The 21,966-nt window shown below is 48.5% G+C and overlaps 1 protein-coding gene across 3 annotated transcripts in view; it reads left to right on the forward strand.

The window, feature by feature from the left end:
* The window catches only part of LOC138570300 (NACHT, LRR and PYD domains-containing protein 3-like), a 348,872-nt gene extending 341,713 nt beyond the window's left edge, over positions 1-7,159 (forward strand). For all 3 annotated transcript variants that reach the window (XM_069649073.1, XM_069649074.1, XM_069649075.1), the window contains exon 9: positions 6,184-7,159. In XM_069649073.1, the coding sequence (XP_069505174.1) occupies positions 6,184-6,234 (51 nt within the window). In that variant the 3' untranslated portion in view covers positions 6,235-7,159. The remainder of the gene's footprint in view (positions 1-6,183) is intronic.
* Positions 7,160-21,966: the final 14,807 nt, after the last annotated feature.

The following is a 21,966-nucleotide window of genomic DNA, read 5'->3' on the forward strand; positions in this document are numbered from 1 at the left end:
TTCTTGTCTTCTTCTGCAAAAGTGCACAATGTGTGCTTAAATCTCTGGCCAACTCTTGGCCTCCATTCCTACCACCTTCCCTAAATCATGCTGGACTCCTTAGGGAATGTGATAAAAGATTACCACGCTTCGATCCCACCCTTCACCTGTATTTGCTCTCCACATCTCCTGAATTAACTGGATGTGTGCGACAGGATCATGCTTCAATTTCACTGTCTCCATTTATATTGAATGTATGTCCGGTGTATCCAGATACATAACTCGCAGGGCCCCCAAACCTTTGTCCTATAATTTTTGAACACTGCTCCGTCATGGGTGCTTGTGTCTAACTGAAATCCCAGATATTCCACTATTTTCCAAAGCTCATCTGACCGCTCCCTCTTCCGAGCTGCAAATAGGATTTTCATGTCTCCTGTGGCCAACTTGACACCGGTAGTATGTTTCTCCAGTGCATAAATCCACATCCACGCTCCTGCAGTGAGCGAAGGGAGTATCTTCATCAGGTTATTCTGGTCCACGTGTGACCACGGGACATAATACGCCCTTCCTTGAACCTTCTGGAGTAACAAAACTGAGTTACACCTTATTTAACTGGGCCTTCCCCATCTCTCCCCTACTACCTGTTACGGCCATGCGAGGACCCTGGCACATCCTATGATTCCATGGTGTATTACTTATTGCTGGTACTGGAGAGGATGGTAGGGTGGCTACACGCTGCTCTCCTTACTCAACATCCGAATCATCTTCCTCTTCATCGTCTACTCCAGCTACCACATCCCTTCGCCCTTCTATGGGCACAGAAGCATAATCAACACTACCATAAGGTGCAGGGTCCCGTCCTCCCTGCTCAACCACTGTACTTGTGTGAAAATCCTTGTCTTCCATGTCCAACTCAGAGTTTCTAATAACTGATTTATCTAGCCTCACAAGGACCTGCCCATGCTTCCACCTTACTTCTACAGCCTTTATCTGTCTTCCCTCCTTTTCCCGCTCTTCATTTCTTTGCCATTGCAGCAGCACTATCTCTTCCTCTGCTAGCCTCAGTGCTTTATTCATTTTCCCCCACTCTTGCGTCTCCATCACTTCCCACAGCCCATCCTCCTTCTCCCTCTTTCGTGGTGCTCTATCCACTCTTCTAGCTACCAATCTCACTCCCTCTCGTTCCGCCACCCTCTTCTAGCTAGCGATCTCACTCCCTCTCGTTCCTCCACCCTTAATCAATTTGCTAATCTAGCAGTCGGGTGTTAATCCCTTCTTGCTCTCCGTTTGTAATCTCTCTGTAGCCCTAACCATTGAAGGAGTTATTTTTCCACTTCCTTCGAGATCCCAATTTCTAGAAATCGCAGCTGACTGAGGCACTAATTGTATCCATCTCATAACCAACTGAGTAGCCTCTGGGGAAAATGAAGGTACGAGCTCGGGAACTCCTGCACCTTACTTTTTTTACCCTTCTTCCCCGATCACCATGGCCCTTCAAGCCTTTTTACTTCATTTGCCAAAATTCTAAGACATTTGGCCGCATCTCTAGTTTCAAGCCCTTATGCTTTGCATTCATGAAGGTATGGACATTCTCCAGAATCCCTGTGTAGGGCAGGAATTGGTCATTTTAGCCTTACTTTCCTGTAACCGTTCCTGTAACCATTCTCTATGGTACTTCAAGATGTTCCCCTTGTAGCTGGGCAGCACATGGCACAAAAGATTGATCTGAGTCTCTATACCCCAACCCAAGTTATCCAAAAATAGTTTCACAAAAAACCTGACACAGACCCAAAGCCGCGGCACAAAAAAACTCCCTTTTTACCTTTACCAAATTCCTTAGTCGTGCTTCACACTCACCATACTCGTCTATATCACAATTACCTTGCTCCACTGTTTTCTTCAATTCTTTTCATTCATACAAAGAAGAAGGCATCTTAGCTAAAAACACTCCGCTGGCCAATATTGCGGAAATATTCCCACCACTGGAGCATAGGAGCGGTGCAATGCTTTCCACTACAGCACCGCTGCTCTCGCTTCTCTCTCTTTTTCTCTAGTACAAGATCGTCTTTTCCTCACTACAGGAAGTTTCCCCTTCACTACTTCGACAAACCAAGAAGACCGAGGCGAGGGCTCTGCCCGGCCAGCCAATAGCAGAGAACGTCAAGGGTCCACTTCAGAAATGTATCTATGGTTGGACTTACCCTAAGGTACCACCCCACCTTCAGGTGAGGGCTCCAGCCAACCAGACAAACAAACTAAAGGATATCAGGACAAGTCTCGCACTGGGCGTGCAGGGTAGGATACTACCTCACACCTCTCCAATAACAAACTAGGTTTAAAAAATATGTTCTACGAATTTACAACACAGAACAGTTCAATCACTCCATCAAAGCATCCGCATTTCCAATCCCTGCAAATTTTGACTCATTTCAAACCCCTGTATTTCAATTCCACCCTTACAGAAACTCCTTAAAACAAAAGAAAACAACCCTTTTTACCTCCTTGCTTTACCTCCAAAAGTACACTCACATGACCCGAATTGCTCCAATGTGGTGCTCCGTCAATTCGTTCTGCACTGCTGGACCACGGCACCACGCCTCTGGGAGCAGACATACCCTTAACCAATATGGTGTTCGGCAACCTCTCTTTTTCACTGTGCATGGAAGACTGGTACGTGCATTGAGGTGTGGCAGCCAATTAGTAAGGACAAAAGATCCCCTATGTCTTGAAAAGCCAGGGGTCCCTTCGTGGTCATCAAATTTGTATGATATGATAGGTTATTTATAACGCGCTTAATACCCGGCGGTTTCTAAGCATCGACCCAGGGATCAAACCTGTGTTGCTCCGTGTCATATTGCTTCCAAGGTTAGCATGTTGCCCCTGAGCTTTCCTCCTGAGACAAGAGGCAGACCCTTAATCACTTAAGCCCAAACTAGGTCTACCACCTGAGGAACGAGTGCACGCTTTTCATGTCAAGCAAGGTTTATTGTACAAAAATCTGGGGAGCAGTTGGATCATCCCGTGGAACCAAACCAACCAAAGTCTCAACAAACTATATCAATTGATACATTTGCGTACATTTTAGCAACAGTTAAAACACTCCCAGATATTTTATTACCACCCACCCCACAAACATGATTGGACAAAACATTTACAAAGAACTTCCATCTTTTCCAAATTCATTCTTTCTCATTGGTCATCAACAATCTTTGCAACCATCAACAATCTTTGCAACCATCTTCAGATCATATTCGAAGTCCGCCTTTGCTGGGGATTGGTATGTGGTAGGTCATGATATCATGGTACAATGAAACATTCACATATAACATAATTCATAACTCAGTAACAACTGGCCTAGAACATTTAACTTTATGTGTGATTGCACATGGTCCGCTTGAATATTGTAGAAATTCGAGGAAGGCCTGAACAAACAGGTTTTCTTTGAACTACTGACTGCGATTTCTTTCGCCCCAGACTCCGGGCTCCTCTTAAGACATTCTAATTTATACAACCACTATTCCAGGGTGTACAGCCTCTAGTTTCACCCTGGCCTATGAAAACAATTCAATGCTGGATACCTAGAACTCGGGCCCCATCTTAACTGCTGGCCCAAGCAAATGGTCAATCCCCTCTACGCGCCTTCAATGCAATGAGCAAGGTTACATCTGTTCCTTGCGGAACTGTTAAACCATAAACTGTCGTCCTGTTCACAAGCTGACCTTCTACTGGATGACTCATTTTTACTCCATCAACCCCCAAGGCTAAAACCAGAATGTCACAGCTACCTAAAATTCATTGCGCTGCTGCTAACTGCAAAGTCGGAACAAACTCCCAACCCCCACTACATGCAGACGTATATAAACTCCTTATTAAGCTTCTTTCATATTCTTCTTTGTGCGATCAAAACCTCCTTTTATATCTCTATCTCTCCATGTGTATGTGTTTCCAGTCCTCCCATACATGGAGTGAGCTTGGTGTTTCCTCATCCTCCTATGCGTGGAGAGAGCTTGATGTTTCCCTGTCTCCTATGTGTAGAGTGAGATTGGTGTTTCCTTTCCTCCTTTGCATGGAGTGAGCTTGGTGTTTCCCTGTCTCCTATGTGTAGAGTGAGATTGGTGTTTCCTGTCCTCCTATGCATGGAGTGAGCTTGGTGTTTCCTCATCCTCCTATGCGTGGAGAGAGCTTGATGTTTCCCTGTCTCCTATGTGTAGAGTGAGATTGGTGTTTCCTTTCCTCCTTTGCATGGAGTGAGCTTGGTGTTTCCTGTCCTCCTATGCATGGAGTGAGCTTGATGTTTCCCATCCTCCTATGCATGGAGTGAGCTCGGTGTCTCCCCTCCTCCTATGCGTGGAGTGAGCTTGGTGTCTCCCCTCCTCCTATGCGTGGAGTGAGCTTGGTGTCTCCCCTCCTCCTATGCGTGGAGTGAGCTTGGTGTCTCCCCTCCTCCTATGCGTGGAGTGAGCTTGGTGTCACCCCTCCTCCTATGCGTGGAGTGAGCTTGGTGTCTCCCCTCCTCCTATGCGTGGAGTGAGCTTGGTGTCTCCCCTCCTCCTATGCGTGGAGTGAGCTTGGTGTCTCCCCTCCTCCTATGCGTGGAGTGAGCTTGGTGTCTCCCCTCTTCCTATGCATGGAGTGAGCTTGGTGTCTCCCCTCCTCCTATGCATGGAGTGAGCTTGGTGTCTCCCCTCCTCCTATGCGTGGAGTGAGCTTGGTGTTTCCTGTCCTCCTATGCATGGAGTGAGCTTGATGTTTACCTGTCTCCTATGTGTAGAGTGAGATTGGTGTTTCCTTTCCTCCTTTGCATGGAGTGAGCTTGGTGTTTCCTGTCCTCCTATGCATGGAGTGAGCTTGGTGTTTCCTGTCCTCCTATGCATGGAGTGAGCTTGGTGTTTCCTGTCCTCCTATGCATGGAGTGAGCTTGATGTTTCCCTGTCTCCTATGTGTAGAGTGAGCTTGGTATTTCCTTTCCTCCTTTGCATGGAGTGAGCTTGGTGTCTCCCCTCCTCCTATGCGTGGAGTGAGCTTGGTGTCTCCCCTCCTCCTATGCGTGGAGTGAGCTTGGTGTCTCCCCTCCTCCTATGCGTGGAGTGAGCTTGGTGTCTCCCCTCTTCCTATGCATGGAGTGAGCTTGGTGTCTCCCCTCCTCCTATGCATGGAGTGAGCTTGGTGTCTCCCCTCCTCCTATGCGTGGAGTGAGCTTGGTGTTTCCTGTCCTCCTATGCATGGAGTGAGCTTGATGTTTACCTGTCTCCTATGTGTAGAGTGAGATTGGTGTTTCCTTTCCTCCTTTGCATGGAGTGAGCTTGGTGTTTCCTGTCCTCCTATGCATGGAGTGAGCTTGGTGTTTCCTGTCCTCCTATGCATGGAGTGAGCTTGATGTTTCCCTGTCTCCTATGTGTAGAGTGAGCTTGGTATTTCCTTTCCTCCTTTGCATGGAGTGAGCTTGATGTTTCCCATCCTCCTATGCATGGAGTGAGCTTGGTGTTTCCTGTCCTCCTATGCATGGAGTGAGCTTGGTGTTTCCTGTCCTCCTATGCATGGAGTGAGCTTGATGTTTCCCTGTCTCCTATGTGTAGAGTGAGCTTGGTGTCTCCCCTCCTCCTTTGCATGGAGTGAGCTTGATGTTTCCCATCCTCCTATGCATGGAGTGAGCTTGGTGTCTCCCCTCCTCCTTTGCATGGAGTGAGCTTGATGTTTCCCATCCTCCTATGCGTGGAGTGAGCTTGGTGTTTCCTGTCCTCCTATGCATGGAGTGAGCTTGATGTTTCCCTGTCTCCTATGTGTAGAGTGAGATTGGTGTTTCCTTTCCTCCTTTGCATGGAGTGAGCTTGGTGTTTCCTGTCCTCCTATGCATGGAGTGAGCTTGGTGTTTCCTGTCCTCCTATGCATGGAGTGAGCTTGGTGTTTCCTGTCCTCCTATGCATGGAGTGAGCTTGGTGTCTCCCCTCCTCCTATGCGTGGAGTGAGCTTGGTGTTTCCCTCTCTGCTGCATAGTAGCTGCATGTTATGCCGTCTTTAAGGGGTGCAATGGCTGTGATGACCTCAGCACTGCTTCAGACTGGAGCCAGGCCCTGTGTTGCTTTTTTCTGGGCACTGCTGCATGTGTAATGTGTACAGGTTTCCTGCGATGTGACGTGTGCAGAGGGGTCCCGCTTGTGATTGTGCATTAAGACAGGCTTGTTCGTTTTTGTTTCCCTACTCCAGAGCTCGAAGCTGGTGCGTTTTATCAATAAATTGAAAGGGCTTCGGCGATAAGCCGAAGATCCCCCGCTGGGCACAGAGAAGCCATGCACCGAAGCACCCCAGAGCCGAATACCCGAGAACATGGCGGCAAAGCAGAGACCAACCGGACACATCGGCCCTGGGGCTTCCAGGGACTGGTGGCACCACTCGCGTGACCTTTGACAGCAGTGTGGCAGGCGGCAACACACGGTGCCACCGGGGCGGTGTCCAGCATTGCAAGAGTGTGGGGGAGGGGCCTGCTACTGCCCCACAAAATGCAGGGCAGGCAATTCCATAGGGTCTCATTCGCTCCCAGAACCGGCCACCCCTGCACCACCAGACGACTTTTTTGGTAACATTAGTGGCAGGTGGCATTTTAACAAAACAACAAAGAAACTGCAGAATCATGACAGATGCAGGGAACGGATCTATTGGAGAGCTCTGTCCAGGCGCTCTGGGGCCACATACATGCAAACCTCCTCATTTGCACGTGGATTGCACCAACAGAAGTGACTTCACAGAAAAGGACATCACTGGAGTGTCATCAGCCTTGGAAGTGACTTTACAATACGTTGCCATAAGGAAGCCAAGTGGCAAATAGCGTAGTGCTGCACGACGCCTAAATGTCACTATTGTTATATATGGAGCCAGCCCCATAGTCAGGCTTTTTTAAAATAACGGCATGATATATGAACACACGCTCTGGCGGGAATCACTTAGAGAGCTGCAGATAGCGCACAGTGTGATTCCATGATCTGCCCAGGATCACACACTTTGGTTCCATGGTGAAACCGGGATGTGGGCAATTTAAGTAACTGACCACATATTGCCAGGTGTACTTGATGTAGATGTGTATTAAGGTTTTGCTTTGCATTTTATGTGCTTAGATAATACTTTATAGCAATGTTTTGGCAGCAAAGCACATTACATAATAAACTAGCCTTTCATAGTAAACGAACTATATGCTATGTACATTGTCATAGAATTATATTGAGCAATAAGAGGGTGGCTTTAGTTTCATTCTCCCCATCCTGCATGCAAAGTCATAAAAGCATCCTGCAGATTAATGTGAGCCCAACAAATCCCCCTTGGGTAAAGCCATAGTCATTGCTTCATGAAGCCTGCAGCAGTATGCTCCCTCCTCAGGGCTGATCCCGCCCTCCCATGCACATTTCTAAAGAGTCAAAGGTCCCTGTTAATAGCCCCCTCCCTCCCATCAGCGCCTGATGGCTCCCATTAGCTCACATGGCTCCTTGGGCCATTGTCCTGGCAGGGTTTGTAAAGGGTAAGGTGTCCTGCTGCCAGCACACATTGTCCTCTCAGTGGGGCACCTTTCCCATTGGGCACCCTCATTCAGGTGCCAAACGGGGGAGGTGGCCCCCTAACAAAAGTCCCAGTCAGGCTCTCAAAACAGCCTGTGGGGGTGTGGGGCACGCCCGCACCCCTGCTCGGTAGCCACTGGGTGCCATACTGGAGATCAAAAAATCAGACAGGGAACCCGTGTGAGACATTAAACAGCACACGTGTACCCTCTCACAGTGATGCACAGCACAGCACAGCCAGGCAGTGTGTGGGACCTGCTGCAGCACAATCTGTGCAACAATACACAGTGCAGTCCCTGATTATTAGGAAATCAGACAGGGATCCAGTCTGAGACATTAAACAGCACACGTGTAGCCACCTCACAGTGATGCACAGCACAGCCAGGCAGTGTGTGGGACCTGCCACAGCACAATCTGTGCAGCAATACACAGTGCAGTCCCTGATTATGAGGAAATCAGACAGGGATCCAGTCTGAGACATTAAACAGCACACGTGTAACCACCTCACAGTGATGCACAGCACAGCCTGGCAGTGTGTGGGACCTGCTGCAGCACAATCTGTGCAGCAATACACAGTGCAGTCCCTGATTATGAGGAAATCAGACAGGGATCCAGTGTGAGACATTAAACAGCACACGTGTAGCCACCTCACAGTGATGCACAGCACAGCCTGGCAGTGTGTGGGACCTGCTGCAGCACAATCTGTGCAGCAATACACAGTGCAGTCCCTGATTATTAGGAAATCAGACAGGGATCCAGTGTGAGACATTAAACAGCACACGTGTAGCCCTCTCACAGTGATGCATAGCACAGCCAGGCCTTACACATCATCACACAGTGTGCAACATTATACATACAGCACCCTGTGTGCAATGTTAGACATCATACTGTGTACGCTGTTAGCACACTATGTGTGACATTAGACATCACCCTGTCTCAGACATCAGAAGGCACAGTGTGGGAATCACAATGTCATGCTGCACGGTGTGAGACAGCACACACAGAGCGAGGCCTTACCCAGCACACTGGCAGTCCCTTTCTGTGGCCCAGTGTATGCACTGTCTGTGCCTGTTAATCTCCCTCGTGGCAAAGGCCCCCACACTGCCCGACTCCCGCCGTGACGGTGCACCATTGCCTGCTCCACCACGTGGCCAGTCACGTGGCCCAGGGACTTGCCTGTTGTGCATAAGGATGTTTTCTAAATAACTTACGCCAGGGCCTGTGTGCTCATTGTCTCATGATTGCCTCGAGGACTCTGGCTTATGCTGCCCACCCTGCTCCCCCGGACACTGCGTGTGCACTTTAGGAATCACGCACTGAGCACTGAGAGCAGCCATGAGTGCTGTGCTCAGGCAGGCCAGCTGCATAGGGCACGGAGCGGGGCAAACGAGGGAGCGGGAACACCCCAGTGCTGGTGGGCTTGCCCCCCCTTTTTTTAAATGAAGCAGAGGAAGTGTTTCATATTCGGGAAGCAACAGGGCACCGTGGGATTATGAATGCAAGAAATGCAGGCGGCTTGTGGACACGTCAGGTGGGCTTACTAACAAGCCTCTGAGTACCCAGTGTTCAATAACTAATAACAGGGCCTTAAGTGGCACTCCAAAATGAGCAGGGCTCATCAAGGGGGCGTGGCCTGCTGGCCCGTCAGGCCACGCCCCCTGGCGAGCCCCGGCTGAATGAGCTACAGTCTGGCACCCTCTGATGTCTGCCTTTATATTCTATAGGCTGGCCTGGCAGGGGGCAGCTGGGGAGGGGCAGAGCCGCCATTAAGGCAGAAAGGGTGAGGCGCTGGAAGCTGAGGCCTCTTTCCTAAAGACTGGAACTCCTGCGAATCCGCGCGAGCTTCAGGATTTAGGAAGCCAGGCCTCTGCTTCCAGCGCCTCACGTGTTCTCCATAATGGTGGCGCTGCCCACGGGCATCTCTCGCTTGAAGGGATGCCTCGCAGGTGCGCGCCACCACTATGGCTGAAGCCTGAAGCTCTCGCAGACGAGCGAGAGCTTCAGGTTTTAGAAAAACAAGCCTTTGGATGTAGTGGCCAGGGCTGCCACGGGTGATTAGTGGGCCCCGGCAGGCTCCCCACCCTCAAAACGAGATTTCGGAGCCTGCCGGGTCCCAGCCCCTCCAGGCCCCGGCCCACTTACAACCCTGATGATAAAGAACTTTTCATGAGCGCACGTCTATGAGCTTGATTAAAGGCCGCGTGTGAGAGTGATACTGGCCCCTCCTTGCACTTCTATCAGGTGCCTGGTGTCTCGCCTGTGCATCCATGTCTGAAGGCTGTGCTTAGCTGTCTCTGGCACATGCTATCACGCTCCAGACGTGGCCCTGCAGCGCCCCATGGGCCCCGCTGCTCCTGAACTCAATGCAGCCGGGGCTGTCGCCGCTCCCCGCTTCCGGTGCCAGTTATGCCTTTGCTCACTCGCCTGTGGCGACACATACGGCCTCCCAATGGTCATTCAGTGGTCAACCACCACAACACACACAGATCCAGAAGTCAGAACTGAACGTGAAGGCCGGTGACTTGCCCCCACACTGCGTGAAAAGGTGAAGTGTGTGCCTGCGTGCGTAAGTGCATGCCAGTGGGTACGGTTTTTTAGTTGAATTGTTTTCTCCCCAGCCCAACAGCACAGAACAGCTAAACCCCACCAGTCGTTTCTGATAAAAATGCCTGTGTCCCACAGGGCCAGTATGAGTTCTGCTTGAGGCCATGGACAGTTCTGATTGGCTACCTCTGGATCCATTTCTCCTGGAGTCCTGAATCTCTTGCACAGCCGCTTTCTCCTCCCCGTGCTCCATCTCTTTTTCCTCTCACTCCTCTGGATAACTTTTTTATGGGGTGGAAAATGGAATGCATAAAAAATAACTATTACCCGTAAGCTCATTCAAAAAGTGGAGAAAATACAACATTTATAAGCCTAATATATGTGAGGGTTGGGTGCACCTGGAGCCCTGTGGTACTTGAGAACTCTACATGGCCACACGCTGAAAACCAGTCCCTATGCCATGTGGTGTCCGAAGGAAGAGCCTGCAGGAAACTGCACCACGTGACACAGCATCAAAAGCAGGAGGCGGGGACCCAGGGGCCATGAACAAAAAAGAAAAGACCCTCTACAGGGGCGTCCCTAACCCACCCACCCCTATCTCTAAAGGGGCGTCCCTAACCCACCCACCCCTATCTCTACAGAGGCGTCCCTAACCCACCCACCCCTATCTCTACAGGGGCGTCCCTAACCCACCCACCCCTATCTCTACAGAGGCGTGGCGTCCCTAACCCACCCACCCCTATCTCTACAGGGGCGTCCCTAACCCACCCACCCCTATCTCTACAGAGGCGTGGCGTCCCTAACCCACCCACCCCTATCTCTACTGGGGCGTCCCTAACCCACCCACCCCTATCTCTAAAGGGGCGTCCCTAACCCACCCACCCCTATCTCTAAAGGGGCGTCCCTAACCCACCCACCCCTATCTCTACAGGGGCGTCCCTAACCCACCCACCCCTATCTCTACAGAGGCGTGGCGTCCCTAACCCACCCACCCCTATCTCTACAGGGGCGTCCCTAACCCACCCACCCCTATCTCTAAAGGGGCGTCTCTAACCCACCCACCCCTATCTCTACTGGGGCGTCCCTAACCCACCCACCCCTATCTCTACAGGGGCGTCCCTAACCCACCCACCCCTATCTCTAAAGGGGCGTCCCTAACCCACCCACCCCTATCTCTACAGAGGCGTCCCTAACCCACCCACCCCTATCTCTACAGAGGCGTGGCGTCCCTAACCCACCCACCCCTATCTCTACAGGGGCGTCCCTAACCCACCCACCCCTATCTCTAAAGGGGCGTCTCTAACCCACCCACCCCTATCTCTACTGGGGCGTCCCTAACCCACCCACCCCTATCTCTACAGGGGCGTCCCTAACCCACCCACCCCTATCTCTAAAGGGGCGTCCCTAACCCACCCACCCCTATCTCTACAGAGGCGTCCCTAACCCACCCACCCATATCTCTACAGAGGCGTCCCTAACCCACCCACCCCTATCTCTACAGAGGCCTGGCGTCCCTAACCCACCCACCCCTATCTCTAAAGGGGCGTCCCTAACCCACCCCTATCTCTACAGAGGCGTGGCGTCCCTAACCCACCCACCCCTATCTCTAAAGGGGCGTCCCTAACCCACCCCTATCTCTACAGAGGCGTCCCTAACCCACCCACCCCTATCTCTACAGGGCGTCCCTAACCCACCCACCCCTATCTCTACAGAGGCGTGGCGTCCCTAACCCACCCACCCCTATCTCTACAGGGGCGTCCCTAACCCACCCACTCCTATCTCTAAAGGGGTGTCTCTAACCCACCCACCCCTATCTCTACTGGGGCGTCCCTAACCCACCCACACCTATCTCTACAGGGGCGTCCCTAACCCACCCACCCCTATCTCTAAAGGGGCGTCCCTAACCCACCCACCCCTATCTCTACAGAGGCGTCACTAACCCACCCACCCCTATCTCTACAGGGGCGTCCCTAACCCACCCACCCCTATCTCTAAAGGGGCGTCTCTAACCCACCCACCCCTATCTCTACTGGGGCGTCCCTAACCCACCCACCCCTATCTCTACAGGGGCGTCCCTAACCCACCCACCCCTATCTCTACAGAGGCGTCCCTAACCCACCCACCCCTATCTCTACAGGGGCGTCCCTAACCCACCCCTATCTCTACAGGGGCGTCCCTAACCCACCCACCCCTATCTCTAAAGGGGCGTCTCTAACCCACCCACCCCTATCTCTACTGGGGCGTCCCTAACCCACCCACCCCTATCTCTACAGGGGCGTCCCTAACCCACCCACCCCTATCTCTACAGAGGCGTCCCTAACCCACCCACCCCTATCTCTACAGGGGCGTCCCTAACCCACCCCTATCTCTAAAGGGGCGTCCCTAACCCACCCACCCCTATCTCTACAGAGGCGTCCCTAACCCACCCACCCCTATCTCTACAGGGGCGTCCCTAACCCACCCACCCCTATCTCTACAGAGGCGTGGCGTCCCTAACCCACCCACCCCTATCTCTAAAGGGGCGTCCCTAACCCACCCCTATCTCTACAGAGGCGTCCCTAACCCACCCACCCCTATCTCTACAGGGGCGTCCCTAACCCACCCACCCCTATCTCTACAGAGGCGTGGCGTCCCTAACCCACCCACCCCTATCTCTACAGGGGCGTCCCTAACCCACCCACCCCTATCTCTAAAGGGGCATCTCTAACCCACCCACCCCTATCTCTACTGGGGCGTCCCTAACCCACCCACCCCTATCTCTACAGGGGCGTCCCTAACCCACCCACCCCTATCTCTACAGAGGCGTCCCTAACCCACCCACCCCTATCTCTACAGGGGCGTCCATAACCCACCCACCCCTATCTCTAAAGGGGCGTCCCTAACCCACTCACCCCTATCTCTACAGGGGCGTCCCTAACCCACCCACCCCTATCTCTACATGGGTGTCCCTAACCCACCCACCCCTATCTCTACAGGGGCGTCCCTAACCCACCCCTATCTCTACAGGGGTTGTCCCTAACCCACCCACCCCTATCTCTACAGGGGCGTCCCTAACCCACCCACCCCTATCTCTACAGAGGCGTGGCGTCCCTAACCCACCCACCCCTATCTCTAAAGGGGCGTCTCTAACCCACCCACCCCTATCTCTACTGGGGCGTCCCTAACCCACCCACCCCTATCTCTACAGGGGCGTCCCTAACCCACCCATCCCTATCTCTACAGAGGCGTCCCTAACCCACCCACCCCTATCTCTACAGGGGCGTCCCTAACCCACCCACCCCTATCTCTAAAGGGGCGTCCCTAACCCACTCACCCCTATCTCTACAGGGGCGTCCCTAACCCACCCACCCCTATCTCTACATGGGCGTCCCTAACCCACCCACCCCTATCTCTACAGGGGCGTCCCTAACCCACCCACCCCTATCTCTACAGGGGTTGTCCCTAACCCACGCACCCCTATCTCTACAGGGGCCTCCCTAACCCACCCACCCCTATCTCTAAAGGGGCGTCCCTAACCCACCCACCCCTATCTCTACAGGGGCGTCACTAACCCACCCAGCCCTATCTCTACAGGGGTGTCCCTAACACACCCAGCCCTATCTCTACAGAGGCGTCCCTAACCCACCCACCCCTATCTCTACAGGGGTGTCCCTAACCCACCCACCCCTAGCCTCAAACAATGGGAAAATCCCATAGAGATATATTCGCGGTCGAATATAAAAAGTAGTATCCACTGCCACCAGCCAAAACTCGACGAGGGGGGACGGAGACGTGCCCCCTCGAATAACAGACCCCGGGGCAATCGAATTGCCCCGACCAGTACGTCCACAATATGATGGTTTGTACTGGTTTCTGTTCATAATTTGGGACTAGTAAAGCCAATGGTGACTTTACATTCCCTGGAGACAGTAGTCAGTCCCAGGGTATGGAGTCTATGGTGGGGTGTCACTATGACACCCCTGTGTCACTGCACTGATTGTGCTGTGTAACACACCTAGTAAAAACACATGAGACCCTGTGGAGTAAAAGACCCCATAGCCCATAAAACACATTAACAGTCAAAGGAACCCCTCAAATCATGTCCCAGAGTGTGAGGAAAAGAGTCTCACTCTTGGCAGGAGAAAAAAACAAACTCCAGAAATCCAGCAAAGCTGGTGGGGGACTCACTAGGTTAGGAAATTCAGCCTAAACAGAGAATTCTCCCTAACACTCGCCCCTCCCTCCCCAGACTAAGGGACAGGAGGATGTAATCCACTCCTGGATGAATCTCATACCTCTAGTCGATGACATACATCCTAGAGAGACCATCAGCATTTTGGTGGTGACACCCTGACCTGTGCTCTATGGTCAAATCAAAGGATTTACTTTGTAAGCTATATGACCTACAAACCCTTTGAGGAACTTCAGTCTTTTTAAAGTTATAGGGGATCTGGTTGACCAGTCCCTCAGAAGTTGTTACAACTTCTGAACCTGTGTTAGGCTTTTTCAAGGGGTCCTTATAAAGTATTCCCTTACATCTAGAGGGGCCTCCAGAGGTCCTCACCACCTCTCTGTTGGGAGAAGGTTGGGTTTTAGGCCTCATGGTTGGAGGGGATGGAGATAAGCAAGGTACATGCTTCTCCTTCCTCTTAGATCTACCTTTACCTACTTTAGGAGTTTCCCCCTTAAGACTAGGAATTGGGTTGGAGTCTTCTGGGGAAGGTCCAATAGTCTGAAGGTTTTTGGCCTTAGACTTTTCTTTCCTGGTTTTCCACCAGCACTGAGAATTACCAGTTCTCTTAGGCCTAGTTAGGGTTCCAGTAGGTGTATCCACCTCTTCCTCAGAAGCAGGGGGAGTCACAGACTCTATAACTGGGGGAACAATGATGGAGCTTGGTTGGGGCTCCCATTTCCCTAACATTTTAGCCTGAAATTTGCCTGGGTCAGAGGTCAACTTACCAACACCAGGGCTTGTAGTGGAGTTCTCAGTAGAGGTTCCCACAGGCTTAGAGCGGTTCCTTAAGGAGGCCTCTCTAGCCAATTTCGTTTGGTTCTGGGTCTCCATACTGGGAGGCCTAGGGGTACTGGATACTACTCCTAGAGTTCTTAGATCATTCCCCAACAGGACTCTCCCAGGCACCTCAGTCTGAACACTGACAGGAATCAACACTGTCATTTCATTACGCTGAATGAGGGCTGTTAGAATTGGAACCATTTGGACAGGGCCTCCAGACATCTTAGTGGGACCTTTGGGTGCCTTAGCAAAATCCTCAGGCCTGAAAAAGCTTTCATCCACTACTGTTCTGCTGTCCCCAGAGTCTCGCCTGGCAGGGCTATCCTGGCCATTGACAAGAACACTGTCCATATAATAAACTTTAGAGTTTTCTGGTATGGAGTTGTACACACTCCTATTCTGATCACTAACCAGACCCATGGACTCTACTGTGACACTTGCTTGAAGACCCAAAGGTTCTTCAGCAAATACTTCAAAGTGAGCACTAGCCATTTGGACTTCCTCCTCAGGAGTGAAGGCTAAGGAGACTGTGCTGATCCCTGTAGGTTTACCCTTACATCTGGGATCTCCTTTGATGTGGTCAGTTGCCCCACAGAGATAGCATGTTCCAAATGCTCTCTGAAAGGGTGGCTTGGCCTGACCTCCTTCTGGTTTGTGAACAGAAGGTACACTAGCCTGTTGTGGTTTACCCTGGGACTTACCCTGGTTATTTTGTTGTTTGGGGCCCTCTTTGGTGTGGGAGGTATTAGAAATCTCTTGGTTCCCTTTTGGTGGCTGCTTTCCCTCATCCTTTTTCAGAGTGACCCCTGAATCCTTGTGAGAAGCCCTGTTGGCAACCCACAAGTCAGCAGCCTTAGGTAGCTTTCTAGGATCTAATTCCTTTGAATCAGCCAAGTGCTGTCTGAGCTCAGGAGAGCAGGCATCATAAATTGACTCCAACATTACAAGATTTCTCATTCCTTCATAAGTGTTCACCTTGTAACCCTTAATCCATCCCTCTAAGTTTTTCAAACACTCACTCACCCAGGTAGCCCAAGGGGTACCATCATGCTTTTTGAGGGTCCTAAACCTCTTAAGGTACTGGGAAGGGGTCTTCCCAAATGTAGCTATTAAAGCTAGCTTCACACATTCATAATCCTTCCTATCCACCTCCCCCAACTCCATTGCCACATCAGTTGCAACAGGGGGGAGCCTAGAGAACAACCAAGGAAGTAGCTCATTCCCTGTGATGTCCTGGAGCCCATGATTATATTCAAACATTTTCAACCAATCCAACACATCCAACTTAGGTTCATACATACCCACTAACTCCTTAGGCATCCGGGGTCTTTTGGGACTGGAACTCCTAGAGGAACCAGAAGAGAGAGAAGCAGTTTCCACAGACAACTTTTTCACTTCAAGTTCATGATTAAGCTCTATTTCTCTGAGTCTTAACTCAGCTTGCTTCTGCTCAGCCTGGGCATTCATTCTTCTGAACTCGAGCTCTTGGTTTCTTTCAGATTGAGCAATAAACCGTTTGTTTATACCCGCTGAGAAGGGGAAATATGGAAGGCCTACCTCTGGTCTTCTAATGGCCGTTAAACAAAATTCCACTCTTAGAGTTGAACCATGGTTTTTCCCTAATGCTTCTATTCAAATGTCAAGGCTTATTGGTCCCGACATGCATTGTGCACTTATCAATGTATATTGGAATGCCTTGAGCATTACAGATGATACATTTTTGGCCATTATAACCAACGCACTTGATCTTACTATTGTGGATGACAAAGTGGATTCTATTATCATTGCTGGAGACTTTAATCTCCACTGTCTTGGTATGCCTCGAAGTACAGAGTTGAGTAGGTTGAATAAGTGGTTGAACTTAGTTGAGGACAGAGGACTGTTTATGTTAAATGGTTCAATTGCTCCTGATATACCTGCAAGAGCAACATGGCAACGTGCCTTTAGTAAAGGAACCATTGACTATATCTATGTAGATAGCCGTATGTTAGACAGGGTTAAATCATTTCAGGTTATAGATGCAGAAGCAAGCGACCATAATATTCTTAACATGTCTTGGACTTCTAAGATTCCCATGAGTCATGAAATGCCACAATGCTTAAGAGGTTCCATAAATGTGAACACAGCTGGGAACAGATTACATTGGACAGAAACCTCTTTGGAAGCATTTAGACATTACTATGAGGCTCAACTTGAACATCAGTGTATGTTGGATCATAACCCTACAGTTATATATTACGAGCTAATGGAATTGTTTCAACCCGCTTCTATCATGCATACACAAAGACAATCATATCATTTTCACACTTTTGATCACGAAATTAAAACTACGAAAGCTCTAGTTCGAGCAGAAAAAAGGGTGGCTTGTAAACTTAATGATGATGATCGAAAGAAAATGCTTATTTTGATTAAAACCAGGTATAGGAACTGGTTAAGAGGTAAGCGGGTTAAACTATATCAACAAGATGGTAGTAAGATGTTAAAAATACTGGCTAGCAAAAACTCGAAAGCATCATGGGAAATTATAAACCAGGCGACTGCAGGACATCAGGTTGCCATTCAGATGAATGGGGTGAGTGAAGGATCCTGGGTACAATATTACTCTAACTTGTATGCTTCTCGTACCATTATAGTAGACAGCCTTGAGCCTTTACACCAGTCTGCTTTTGAGCTTAATTTTGACGAAGAAGACCTTTTATTCTTTATTAATAAAGCCAATTCTTCACGGGCCCCTGGGCCCGATGGTTTGTCAAACATGCACCTGAAGCAATTTCCTATAATTTGGGCCAAAATACTGTATTCTATTTTTGTGCACATACACAAGACCCAATGCATCCCGGCATCGTGGAAAAAGTCCATTGTTGTTCCTATTTATAAAAAAGGGGATCGATCCAACCCGGCTAGTTATCGCCCAATATCCTTGTTGGACGCGCCGGGAAAAATCTTTTGTCGTCTAATATTAAGAGATCTGCGTGTGTGGTCGACCAACAATCATGTGGCAGATCCTTTTCAATCTGGCTTTATTTCAGGAGTTGGTACTTTGCCTAACATCATGACCATTAACATGTTAAAATCTCAATACGCAGTACGGAAGCAGTTTTTATACTTTGCTTTCATAGACTTCAGGTCAGCTTTCGATTCTATAAATAGGAGACTTATGTTTCAGAAATTGCATCTCTTAGGTTGCCCTCCTTCACTGTTAACCCTTATTGTACAGCTACATTCTAACACCTCCATGCGTGTAAGGTTAAATTTAGATGGGCTTCTATCACATTCCTTCTTTACATACATGGGCGTTAAACAAGGCTGTATATTGGCCTCTTTCTTGTTTAATTTATTTATTCTTGATTTGGGTAAGCTTTTTTCTAAGGTGTCTTCCGATGCCCCAGAGTTAGGGGGTCAGCGTATAGGATGGTTACTATACGCTGATGACTTAGTCCTAATATCGCAGACCCCAAAAGGATTACAAAACCTATTAACTGCACTGTCGACTTATGCTGAAGATAATTATTTAACTATAAACTTTGATAAATCTCAGATTTTGATGTGTAATCCTCATGTTAACAGAAAATCCACTTACTTTTCTTGGTTTATTGGTAATGAACCCTTGAAAACTGTTTTAGAATACAAATATTTGGGCCTTATGGTACAGAATACAATAAATGACAATCTTTACTTAGCCAACTTACAGTCTAAATTAGCTAACTTGACTTCTCAAGCAAGAATCTTCAACTTTAAGTATGGCAAATTTACTTTAAAACACCTTTTGCTCTTTTACGAACAAAAGGTTATACCTATATTATTATATGCTGCAGAATCCAAGCTTTGTCTTAGTGATAAAATATGGAATAAGCTTGAAGCTATGTTTTGGAAGAGAGTTTTACGCTTACCAAATTGTGTTCCTATGCCCATACTAAGATTCGAACTTGGCTTGAATTCAATGGCTTCTAGAGTCAAATGGCGGATGTGTGCTTTTTTCCGCAAATGTTTATTGGGCCTAGGAATGAACAACATACTAAGTACTGTAGCACGTTACCTGATTTCTTCTACTCACTTTTATCCACGCATGTGGCGTAATTATGTAATTGATATTTTGCTTGTAGCTAATATATCCCTCTTTTACTTGAAAATCCTGCACGGGCAAAGATAACATTTTATCAATGGACATGGATTCTTAATCAATCAGCATGCCTGAAATATAAAGACTTTGATAGATGTATCTTTGGTCATAAACTTTCGGGCTATGCTGCGCCTTATTTGATGAAATGTCCTTCCACTGACATAAGGAACAAATACCTACGGTTTAGGTTGAATCTGTTTCCAACTAGGGAAGTCCTTGTGAGGCGGCATCTGATTCCAAACAATTTGGACTATTGTCGCTATTGTGGAATAATTGATGAAAAGGAGACATTGCAGCATTTGATCATTTTCTGTAGTGGCCTGCATGATCAACGGTCCAAATTTTTTTCAAATTTAATGAATTTTTACAGCCAAAAAGATGATATGCAAATTTGGGAAGCAGTATGTGCCGACATGACATTTTCTATAATCAAATCATTAGTGCAATTTCTTGATGCAATTTTACCTGCTATAACTAAGTAATGTGGAGCTATTTTATAAGCAATGAGTTAGATCTGTTCATTAATTGATTCGAAACTTTTACATTGCCTTAATTGTAATTTTATAGAAGAATCGATGTACAACTATATATATGTATAATTGCATATCTGTTGTTCTCATTTTGTTTTTTCTTCTTTTGAAAAGTTGAATTATTCAGCTAAATAAAAAATAAATAAATAAATAAATAAATAAATAAATAAACCGTTTGTACTCTAATTCAAGCTTCATTTTTTCAAGTTCAAAATATTCAGGATTACATGTGGGACCTGGTATAGGTCCAGTAGGTACAGTAGGACAGAGGTTCCGGGTGGCTAACTGCATTAGGCTCACTTTCCTCTTCTGACTCATTATCAAGATCATCAATACTTGGATTCAGATCAATACCATCACTGTTATCTACATTTGCTGAGGGGGTAGATTCCTCTGTACCACACAGACTTTGATTTTCTAACAATCTTTCTATAAGTTCGATTTTCTTGCCCTTCCCAGAGAGGTTCTTATGTCTACACAATACTTTCAAGCAATCAGCAGTTTTGGCAGACAATGATTCTAGGGTATAACTTTCCATAGTAGACAGGTTTTAGAAAATCAGCTTTTTAGTGCTAAGCTTTGTGGTTAGTTGTCCTAAAGTATTTACAAGCACACTAAAGTGTATACTCAATACAAATCCCACCGCTGTACACCAGTGTTAGGCAGAAACCTGTGCAGTTCCCTTAGGGACCACTGCAAAAAGTTTAGGACTACAGGAGTTAGCAGTAAACCCAATTGATAGCAGTCTGCACCACCCAGATTTACCTGGTAGCTGTGGCTGAGCAGTCAGACTTCTCTCAAGAAGAGTTAGGCAGTATATAGAGCATACACAATAGGGAAGGTAAACACAGTAGAACAAGCAAATACTGACCAGAGCTTTGGTGTAAAAGATATATAATTATTTATTTAAAAACACATCTAAGAAAACACACTGGCACTAATATCAAGCAAGTTCAAAAACACAGTCACTAAAGTATATACACTCCCTTAAAAGAATATTAGACAAGTCTTAAGTAAGGCCCCACTTATTTTCAGACAGCGGTGAGAGCTTAATGCAGATGGCACTCTAATAATTCGGTTTAAAAGGGAGAGAAAGGCAGAGCATAAATTGAAACAGATCCCAACACTTTCAAAAGAACACAGCAAGAGAGGAAGGCAGAATCAAACCGTGAAGTTAGAGTTCAGGAAGCCGGATCCACTTTAAGAGGATCAGAACGAAATGTGTCCAAGGTCACACGGTTGAAAAGTGCACAAAAGTCTTGAAAAGGTTCAGAAGTTGGACCAAAAGAAAGGGACCAGTTAGATGGTCAAGAGGCCAGCCCAGTCTAGAAGGTTAAGGATTTACTGTCACCTTGTAGCAATCTATAGAAAGGGAGGCCAGGCGGACACAGTACCTTGAAATGGTGAGAACACTCCAGCGGGGTCAGTTGTTCCTGGCAGCGGTTGCGAGTAGGTGCTTCGTTCGGCAGAAGAGAAGATCTCGTCGGTGAGGAATGCAGGAGGTCGTTGTACTGCCAGGGAAGAAACCAGCTGCGGAGTTTCTCTATTCAAAGGAGTGGTCCTGTTATTCGCGGTTCAGTGGTAAGTGGCTATCCGGTTGCCGGGGTGCTTGGCATGGGCAATTCGACCACTAGACGTCCTGGTAGGCGAAAAGGAAAGCAAACTGGTTGTCCCCACCAGCTCAAGGGGAAGAGACTCTCCGTCAAGAAGATCTCCTCTGTCGTTGGGAAGTGGTGAGACGGGTCAGCAGGGCTCCACCGGTGGTGTCGTCGTTGCAGGTCGGCTCAGCTTCTCCCTCTTCGGATTCTCAGGTCGTGTGGCGACTTCTGAAGTTCCAGTCCCAAAATCCCTGCTTTTATGCAAGAAACCCCCATTCATTCAGCCTAGCTGTCAATCAAACATGCTAAGTGGTGAGCCGGCCGGCTCACCACTTGGGCCAATCACACAAGAGTGCGACTTGAGTTGCCAAGGCAACTCAGTCCAGGGTGCCTAAACCCCCTCCCACACTCCCTGTGGTACCCAGACAGAGTGGCACCACTTTTGGAGGCTTCTGGGGAGAAGCTCGCCAAAAAGCGGAACAAAGGACTCGACTTGGGTTGGAGTCACAGAAGAGAACACAAACACTATTTTAGAATCGAGTTCTGGCAAAAAATACCAACCGGTGAATTAATATTAAATAAATAACCCGGCGGTATGTTCGAGGCTATAGGAATTAAATAATTAAAGTTGGTAGCCTCGAACAATGGGAAAATCCCA

The sequence above is a fragment of the Ambystoma mexicanum genome, chromosome 2q (assembly GCF_040938575.1).
Source record: "Ambystoma mexicanum isolate Mex_15411 chromosome 2q, UKY_AmexF1_1, whole genome shotgun sequence".
Classification (NCBI taxonomy): Eukaryota; Metazoa; Chordata; class Amphibia; order Caudata; family Ambystomatidae; genus Ambystoma; species Ambystoma mexicanum.